At 41.2% G+C, this 10,140-nt stretch overlaps 1 protein-coding gene and 1 pseudogene across 1 annotated transcript; both read right to left on the reverse strand.

Annotated features, from left to right (window-relative positions):
* Nucleotides 1-366: 366 nt before the first annotated feature.
* Nucleotides 367-1,919, reverse strand: LOC147427814 (uncharacterized). The gene is made up of 3 exons (XM_086496776.1): nucleotides 1,097-1,919; nucleotides 856-881; nucleotides 367-723 (listed from the first exon to the last, which is right to left on the reverse strand). Exons 1-3 carry the CDS (start codon nucleotides 1,917-1,919, stop codon nucleotides 367-369), a joined length of 1,206 nt encoding a protein of 401 aa, XP_086352902.1.
* Nucleotides 1,920-5,123: 3,204 nt separating this feature from the next.
* LOC147427815 (uncharacterized) lies at nucleotides 5,124-7,085 on the reverse strand (annotated as a pseudogene).
* Between the last annotated feature and the right edge of the window lie 3,055 nt (nucleotides 7,086-10,140).

The following is a 10,140-nucleotide window of genomic DNA, read 5'->3' on the forward strand; positions in this document are numbered from 1 at the left end:
GCCTTATTATGACTGAGATGTAAAAGAGAGGATGCACCCCAAAGATGATCACATAAAGCAGTGTGATAGATGGACTGTTGAAGGTTGCGCTATGGAAGCCGACAAGACCTTGCTTCTTGCTGCATGAGATGAAGAAGAGGGGATGCACTTTGTACACAATCACCTATGACACCGCATGATAAATGACCTATTGAATGCCAAGGAAATCAACGAGGCACTTATGCCACTAATTGAGATGGAGAAGCATTGCTAGCATGGTAAAGCCTGTATGACCTATCATGATACAGCCCCAAGAGAATCCATCCTTCCATGGAACTTTTAGTCTTGCCTTACTTATGCAGTGTAGCTTGGCTTCTTCCAGCGCTTCTAAGCAGCTCTCCGGCTCATGCTGACCTTCTCAAGAGGCACTTTATCATCAAGAAACCGATCAAAAGACTCATAAGTAACATCTTCCAACATACTGGTACCAAATGTAAAAGAGAAGGATACATCAACACCTGCTTCTGATAAGAGGCTGTCAAAAGAACCAATAACATCACTTACATCATTACACAAACTCTCCACTTGCACCACTTCTTCACACATACTCTCATCATCACAAAAGCTCATAACGGCCTCTTCAACTGAAGCATCCTCTCTCTTCTTTGCTACTGGTTGCACACACACCTCACAAGAGACAAGTCCCTGCTCTCCCTTTCCTATGCTTACATCTTCACTCCCCCAGTAGATTCTAAAGTTTTTTTTTCTCTCTCGGTATTTTCAAATCCCACCAACCATCTTTCTTTCAGTGATCTAATGTCCCTATGAATGGAGACAAGTCAAATACCGTCAACTCATTGCAGGAAGACTCTTCATCAGCAGATGCATCATCCAGCGAGGCACTATCACATAAATCATCTTCACACAAAAAGCTAGATGTATTAGACTCAAAATCACTACAATATCCATCTTCAAAAACCTCATCATCGTAATGCATAAGCTTTGTGATAGATGAATCTTCCACCATGTCAACCATCGAGATCTCCATAAGGGGAAAACCATACAGATCCAACTCCCAAGTCTCCCTCAAACAAACTCCACAAGATATGCAACTCACCTTGTAGTGATTCAAAAGTAGTGACAAGGGAGTCCTCTATTGAATCTTGAGGCTTTAGCAACCTCCAATAGAGTATTAGCAATGAGACCTTCAAGGATGACCAGTTGTAATCCCCCTCATCCGGAAGCATATGCAAAAACATAAAAGCATCATGAGGAAAGCCTTGTGAAGCATATGCAGCTTTTGCTACATCATTGTCGATTGCAAGTCGCATCATCTCATGCTCAACTTGTGTTATCCAAAAGTGTATGCATTCACTTGCAGTGCCACAAAAATATACATGACCTCTTGTTGGCAGCTTTGAATATGCATAATATTTCAATAAAGCATACTTCATGAGTTTCCAACTATATTGCACCTGCTTAGGAAGACAACCATAAAAATGCCAAGCATCCTCGTACAACCTCTCGTACATGAAATCAGCCCTCTCTACATCATCAAAGATATCAAGCTCTAAAAGAAACATATCTTCTTGAATAACCCATGCTTGTACATCCTCATCCCTCCTTCCACATAAGCATACATTCATTGCTGCCATGTTTACAGAAGTCTGTGATGCCTGTGTCGAATGCTCAAAACCAAAACACCTGCTCTTGTTACTGAAGGTACTCAACGACACGTTGCTCAGTGGGGGCACAAAAATGATGACATGTAAAAGGAGTAGAGCAAGATACTGCCTCTCAATAGCTCGCCCACATCGCCAAGCATACAAATAGATAATAGAGCTCAAGCCTTTTATCACCCTAAGGCTCTCGTTTGCACCACCTGGCTGTAAGTGAGGGCACTTCAGTGTGGAGAGAATATAAGAGTGTGTGTCCCCCATGAGTATATACGCCTTCAAGCTTGTAAACCTGCTCAATTAGGACAAAGAAATTGCTTGAGATCTATGCCGCTCTGCTTGAACTTGAGAAGGAAGAGCGTGCGCATCATTTATTGGAGGCGCTAAGATCAACAGACCATTAAACCACCAATTGTCACTCGTTAAGAAGCAACAGAAGAAGGTGTAGTCAATAAACTTGATAGAAGCCTTATTGTATTGACTGCCTGAGATGTAAAAGAGAGGACGCATCCCAAAGATGATCACATAAAGTAGTGTGATAGATGGACTGTTGAAGGTTGCACTATGGAAGCTGACAAGACCTAGCTTCTTGCTACATGAGATGAAGAAGAGGGGATGCACTTTGTACACAATCACCTACGACAGCATGATAAATGACCCATTGAATGTGCCAAGGAAATCAACGAGGCACTTATGCCACTAATTGAGATGGAGAAGCATTGCTAGCATGGGACAGCCCCAAGTAAATCCATCCTTCAATGGAACTTTCAGTCTTGCCTTACTTATGCAGTGTAGCTTGGCTTCTTTCTGCGCTTCTAAGCTCAACAAGCCTTGATCTCATTAGATCTCCGGCTAATGCCCCATGTCCTCTCTCTCTCTCTCTCTCTCTCTCTCTCTCTCTCTCTCTCTCTCTCTCTCTCTCTTGTCGTGCATGGTTTCCCTGTCCTACCTCCAAAAAAAATCCTTTCTCATGAGCTGCTCCTCTCTATTGTTGGCCAGGCTAGTGTTCTTTCTCTATGCAAGTGGGTGGCCTTGAGAACTCCCTCAACATGCATGGCAACCTCTTGTTCCCTTGTCTGGGTCTCCAAAAACTAAAGGCAACTCCACAAGCTCCTGTCCAGGTCCTCACACAAGAAACTTTTAGTCTTTTCCCACTTGAAATTACCATATGGGATACCACATTCCCATGGTTTATCCCGCTAAATTCCAAATTCCCTCAAGTGGATCTTTGTGGGAATAAAACATTCCCAAGGGGAAATAGGTTTTTCCCTCCTGGGAATTATTTAGATCAATGTGGGAAAACATATGCAATTGGGAAAGTCTAAATGGGATAAATATTCCCGCATTCTCAAGTGGGAAATTGGGAGTCCCCAAGGTTTTTCCTGGGCTGAATCTTTTTCCCATGATGGAGCAAACTTTTTCCCATGAGGGAATTAGCCCCACAAATGTAACATCCAACAAGAAGCTACTATCTTGGTTGATCCCCCACTTCAACCAGGGGAGAGGACACATTTGAATTGGGCTGCCTGGGATTGAGGACCTAGTTCTTCCATGCAGACGTTTCACGAGACTCATGCTAGATGGTAGTTTTGTGGCTCAGCACTATGTCATTGGCCATGGGGTGACTAACCAACTATTTGAGATTGATGTTGCCATTCCTCCGCAATGGGATGATATCATGATAGGTACAATTCAAATGCCTTCACATTGAGGTTGGAATGGGATTTTTGATCAAGGTATCGTCCTGTTAGTTCACCTAGAGACCGTGTTGTTCCCAGCATCCCACCAATGCAATGTACCCTAGGTTTAATATAACAATTCATCTCTCTCTCTCTCTCTCTCTCTCTCTCTCTCTCTCTCTCTCTCTCTCTCTCTGTGTGTGTGTGTGTGTGTGTGTGTCATCTTTTCAACCAATTGGCGTGCATTCTTCTCTTTAGTAAGCCTCTTCCTTTTGTTACAAAAATCAAGTAAACCTTGATTATATCCTATGGGTTATGAAAGTATTTTCTTCTTGTATGTCAACACACCATCTTTAGCATACCAACTTGATCCATTCAAACAGATATGTCAATAAAGTTAGCCTTTCAACTATAAGTTTCTACAGGTCTTTACATACACTTTTAAACATTATATTAGCTGACTTGCAGATAATCTAATGCATGTGTCAACTACAATGGATCAAAACAGCACACTACAGATTTGATGATGCAATTCCTCAAGGTGAAGCTTGGCAAACTCATAAAGGCCACCAGCCTTATAGTGCTTGTATGCTTCTCTTACTCATTTTTAGATCTCTTGATAGTCACATGGTGGCCTTACGCACCCGATTTGGAGCTCATGTTGTGCAATACTCTAGGGAAAAACAAGGAAGATGATCTTTCCCCTCTCCAAATAGAGAATATAAAACTTCTTCCACCAAAGAATACAAAAAAAAAAGATGGTAATCCTTGTCAAAACGCTGAAACCTTTGAAAAAGCTGAAACACACCATTCACAATCAGTTAATTGCACAATTGTCAGTATATGAGCATTGTACCACTCAATGCAAATCAATCATTCATTCAACCCCCTCAATAGGAAGAATACAATCAGCTCACAGTAATTCCTCATTACAACCAATATTCGATGGATGCCTACGTCAACTGGAGACATCAATCTAGAGTACTCATAATTATGACAGGTTCTCTGATAAATGCAAGGTCTTCACGCTAACCAGTTTGTTGGGAGGACATGAAAAGCTAGAACAAGCTCCTTCTGAGTAGCACCATATAGCCCCAAAATACTCAATCTAAAATACCAATGTCATTGGGTAAAATCCTTAACAATCTTAGCAACTGTGAGGGAGAAGACTAGAACGACCCCTTCATTCTTGACCGCATACAAGCACATATAATCAACAAAGTAATAGAGAAAGATTGGTCCAGATCACATAGATTTGCCTTGCAAACGGTGTCAAAAACAACAAAAGGACATTGCATCGACCATACCACAACAGCTGCCAAAAGAAGGATAAAACAAGAGCCCTGCATAGATCGTCTCAAAACAACTCTACTAGACAATAAAGCATCCCTGCAAGGAAGACACGCATCAGCCAGTAAACAATGGTAGAATACATCTTTTTTCCACTGTTTCAGTGAGGTAATAAAACTCGTCTTTGTGCTTGTCTGCAATAAAGGTATTGAACTTCTCCTCCCATGCTTGCAATTTGATCACCTTTCAGTCCCATGTCACATTAGTCAAACAATCTGTAATCAGTTTTGTTATTGATTTCAATATCAAAAACTAGCATAAAGAAGAGCGTAGTAAACTCACTGTTGGGAGCCGTACAAAATCTGTAATCAGTTTTTGTATTTCAAAACTAAGGAAACAACTTCATGCAGGAAACAGTTTGCAGCTCATCAAACCTCAGAATTTTGCAAACAGGTTCAATTAAAAAAAGCCTAAGATACGTTAACCAGCAGTGAATCAAAAAGACGAGACATGATGTAATGTAGCTCAAAACGATGTTAAAAGTTGTCGGCTGTGCAAAGTTATAGAGTGTGTAAGTTATGCACTCAGATGCTTGCCATACGAAAATCATAGACGAGTGCAGTGCTTGGTGCAGAAGCTTTGAAGAGTGCAAAGAATGTCCTCAAGTGTAACCTTTATCATGTCCTCCCCTACGGGACAAGCCAAAAAAATCTACATACTAGCTTTGTAGAGTTCGCAGCCATACAACATTATATGGGTCACATCCGAGTACTCATTGAGGTGGTCGCTACTCAAAGTCCTGCCATACAACCAAAAACACAATCAGATGCCAATCTAGATTGCAAACAACAGAAATCACAGTGTGATATTTATTGAGATTAGAAGAAATTAATATGAATTTCAAACTCAATAAGAAAACAAATATAACGAAAAGAAGAGAGCATTACTAGAGGTCTAGCCCACCCAATTCTGGCTCTCCGCATCCACATTTCAATTGAGCTGGCTGTCAAAACTTTCGTTAGTGATCTCTTTCCGTAATGAAGATTGAATACATAGCGCGCACATTTACAAAGGTGGGACAACTCAAATTCAAGCTCACAAAAACTCATTGACCAACTACTTCATGAGAAGTATGATGCGAAGAAGTACCCTCATCCGCTCTATCCTAAAAGAAGACACGAACAAAGTTAGAATATTGACATGAAAGGAGAAAAGTAGAAAAGGGTGAAAACATTTCAAGACGAAGAATAACCTCTGTGGAGCTTGGAAGCACAATAACTATAAATTTCCAATCTAGCCAAAAAATTTCAGATTCTTCGTCATCCAACCAAAAAAGAAGGGCTTTTCTCTTATGCTCATCAACTTCCACAATAAAAGCATCCTTCATTCGACAGTCATGTGAGAACGCAATGACATGGTCACCTGGCTCAAGCCACGGTGGAACATCACATGGCTGCCCTCCTTGCACCAATATCCTTTGAACGTTATGCCCACTAACTTCATACATTATCTCCATGTCATTCATAGGAGAACTTAACCAGAAAAATTTATTCTTTAGCCAAGCAAGAGGTCGCACCATGTCCTTACAATTAGTCCTCTCACTTGTGGGTACAAGAGGCATCCCTGTTACCTCGTCCACGATCAAAATGCTTTGAATCAAAGATTCCACAACCATAAATAGCTGAAGTTCTCCTTCTTGTTCATGAAGAAACATTTTCTTCAAAAGTTCTCTATGAAAAACTTAAAGCTGCTCGCATGTCTGAGATAGCTTGTCTTGAAAAACCACATAATCACCTTGTGCATACTTACATCCTCGCAAAAAAGCCTTGAAGTAGTAACACCTATAGCATTTACATTCTCCAAAGTAAGCAAAGGTGCGTCCTTCCACTTGTAAATTGTTAGCAATGACTCCCTCTCATGTGCACTGAGAACAAAAAACTTCTTCTCCTTTCCACCAACAATAAGACCCTTGTTATCTACCAAGCCTTTACAGCCACTTGGAAGGAGCCTAGAACATGCATTCCATACATCCTTGGCTTTCTCTTCTGACGATGCTAACAAAATACATTTCTCATGCCAATCAACGCAATCTGTAGGAGCATCTTGATCTCCATGTCCCTCTGGAAAAACCAAGAAGGAATGCACAAAATACTTGTCTCTGTCAAAGCATCGCGCCCCATCCTTCTCAACATTGATTTGTTTCCAAATCCTTGTCAACAAATGACGACAAAAGAATTTGGTGTAAGAAATCTCATTCGACTTGTTATTGGTGGGTATACTCAAGTAGCCCGAAACACATCTCTTGAAAGAGAAGAACCAAAAACAATTGTGAGACCCATGTCTCAATATGTCATCAAGAATTTCACCATTACCTAATAAAACCCACAAACCTAATAAGACACATACATTTGAGAATGATGTGATTTCACAATAGCTTCAAAATGACTCATACCTGCAACATGTTCCAAAGGCGAGCTATTTGGACCCTCCCACTCCTCTGACAAGATGCGCCATGAAAGAAAAAGAGATCGACAAACACTTATGTCATCTTGGGTCCATCCCTTCTCTCTCGTACACCCAAAAAAAATATGTGAAATATCAATGAGAATCTTTCCAAGAACTACATCCTCTTGGGAGATCCCATCGACCACATTAAGGATGTGCGGTAGACACCATTGGATGAATTTTTGACAATCCTCTGCTTTGAATATCTTGTAATGTCGAGAAGGATGTCATGGCCATTGTCCACTATTCAAAATATTCTTGGGAATTGACCTCTCCACCTATTTCACAGCCTTATCAATCTCTTCTTTCATGGATGTAGAAGCCATTGACACCAATTTTCTTACATATTTTTGAAACAAGTTAAGAGACAAGATGTGCATGGAATCATAGACCAAGTCTCTAGAAATATCAAAACCATATAAGTGATAGAGTCTCCACAGTCTAGACTCCCCGGACAATCCTCCTTTTCTCAAGGTGTTTTCCTTCTTCTTCTTTGTCATACATCTCTTCGACTTTTTAATGCTACTCCACATCTTCTCCACATGCCTCCTCTTTGGAGGATACCTACCTTGGTACCTGTTTGCATCATACACATAGTGGTCACCCACAAGTGTTGCCTTTGCCTTGTCTTGCCTACAAAAACTCATGCCTACATCTTTAACTTGCCCAAGTTTACATTGAGCAGGGTGATCTCCCGAGAATAACATGAGCACGCTTCTTAATGTGACTCTCCCACCTTGTATTTTGTCACTGATATCATTGGAAGGATATGCATAATGCATATCAAAACCCTCCACATAAGATCTTTCAAGATCTAAAAGCAAGGGATGTAAGAATGCACCAAGTATATCATTATGCTTTGTCTCCAAGTCTCTATGCGAGAGAGGCAAAAACAATACGGGTAAAGATCCCAATACTGATCTTTTGCCCCCATTCATGACCACTATTTCAACTACGGCACTATCTTTCATTGTTGTAGAACCGGCTTGGAAGCCATCCCAAGGTAGCATGAGAGCAAAATTCCGAGGATCCCCCTTCACAACACAAAAAGAGAGAAAATGTAAGTTGACTACATCAAGCAAAAGGCATAGAGTGTGAATCCACCATATATCATAGACATTATACTTGTATCATCTTTCTCTTGGCATGAACTTCTTTACAACATTTCGTGCATGTAAATTGATACTCTTCATTTGGCTCACTCCATACGAGCTCTGGACTCCTAGACTCCTTAGGAAACGTCTTGTAAGCTTGCTTGCAAAGATCATTATTACATATCACAGGTGCTTCCCAATATCGTTCCGGGTTCCAAAAGTCTTGATAGACTCTCGTCTTTTCCCCATCCCAAAATTCGTTGATATGTGAAGGATAGTCACATGCCTTCTTATCGAACCATTGTCCTCTTTCCCTCCACATGGCTATAAAGTCATAGCAAAATGTCTCACTAGAACACAAGAGCCGAAGTTGATCCAAAAAAGACATGTATTGAAAAGAAATCATATCTTTCCTAGGCTTTTGACAGTGTTGGCCTCGCAACACTCTTTTCAATCACGTACCAAAGATGATGGATTGTCTTCGATACTACAATCATACTTCATAACTGTACCCTCATACGCATCCTTTGGGCTAGGTGCAAAAACTTGAGGATCATGGGACATATCCTCAGTGCCAACACAAAGCTTCCACTCCTAAGGAGTCACCATGCCCATCCCTTTGTACATTTGCAATAGCTGAGAGAAGTTGCATGGAATGCTCTTACCCCCCAATTGCCCATCCCAATTGCTCGGCTTGCAAACTAGGAGGGATGCAAGAGACCTTGCTTGCGATGTCGTATTTGATTTCTTCCGTGCATTCATATTCAATCCATCAAATAGAATTTTCATAAGCTCATCTTGAAATTTCAAAGATGTGCAGTGTTGGTCACATAATGATTGGATGCGTATCACACAATCTAGTATGTACCAATCCAATTGCTCATCATCCAATGCACTAGAACTCGGTGGGAATGACCTAGAGAATGAAGCATACTGATCCATGTATAATTGTGCACTGGCAAATTCATTAGAAATACTTTTAAGCATCGCATTGTGACATGTTTAGCATCACAAAAACGTCATAAACCCTTTTACTAGAAAAAAGACTCGTCTCCCTTCCAAGATAACATATACAAGTGGTGAATGCCAAGAAAAGAAAATGGACTATTATACGTTCCTAGGCCATCACGAGGCGGTCAAAGTGATGCATCATACACCTAGCTAGTCCCAAGCCTCGACATCGTTTCAAAAAAACCATTATGGAAAACAATCTCAAAACATAAATGGATTACTTTTCGCAAGAGCTAATTCATGACAGAAAAAAAGCCAAGAGATCCACCCCATTGACATCGATCAGTTGCAAAAAATATACAATTTAAACTTGTACATCCTCACGAAACACAATTTCAAAGAGGGGGTGAGAGATTTGGAATTCTGACCTGTGCTAGAATTTTGCAACCGAGAAATTGCAGGCGTATTAGTCTGGTGCACTTGTGATGTGCAATAAATTAGGCGTTTGTAGCTGTCAAGCCAGAAGATGAATATGCTTGTAACCAGAATTAGTACATCTTCAGAATGTCAAATCTTTCTCAGCTTGTGCTTCAGCTAGAAGATAACTGGGTTTTTAATCAAAGGTAGTGTACGCGAGCTTGTGAGTCTTGAGAGTATTCAAGCTGCCCGTTTCCTGCGTATCTGAACCCTCGCGCAACATTGTAGCAAGCCCAAGCTGCCCGTTTCCTGTGTATTTTCCTGCGTATCCGAACCCTCGTGCAGCACTGTAGCAAGCCCAAGCTGCCCGTTTCCTGCGTATCCAAACCCTCACACAGCACTGTAGCAAGACCAATTGCCTGTTTCTTGCGTATTTTCCTGCGTATCCGAACCCTCGCGCAGCACTATAGCAAGCCCAAGCTGCCCGTTTCCTGCGTATGCGAACCCTCGCGCAGCACTGTAGCAAGCGCAGGTAGCGACTCAACGAGC

Source organism: Adiantum capillus-veneris, chromosome 23 (assembly GCF_014529385.1).
Source record: "Adiantum capillus-veneris isolate H3 chromosome 23, ASM1452938v2, whole genome shotgun sequence".
NCBI lineage: Eukaryota > Viridiplantae > Streptophyta > Polypodiopsida > Polypodiales > Pteridaceae > Adiantum > Adiantum capillus-veneris.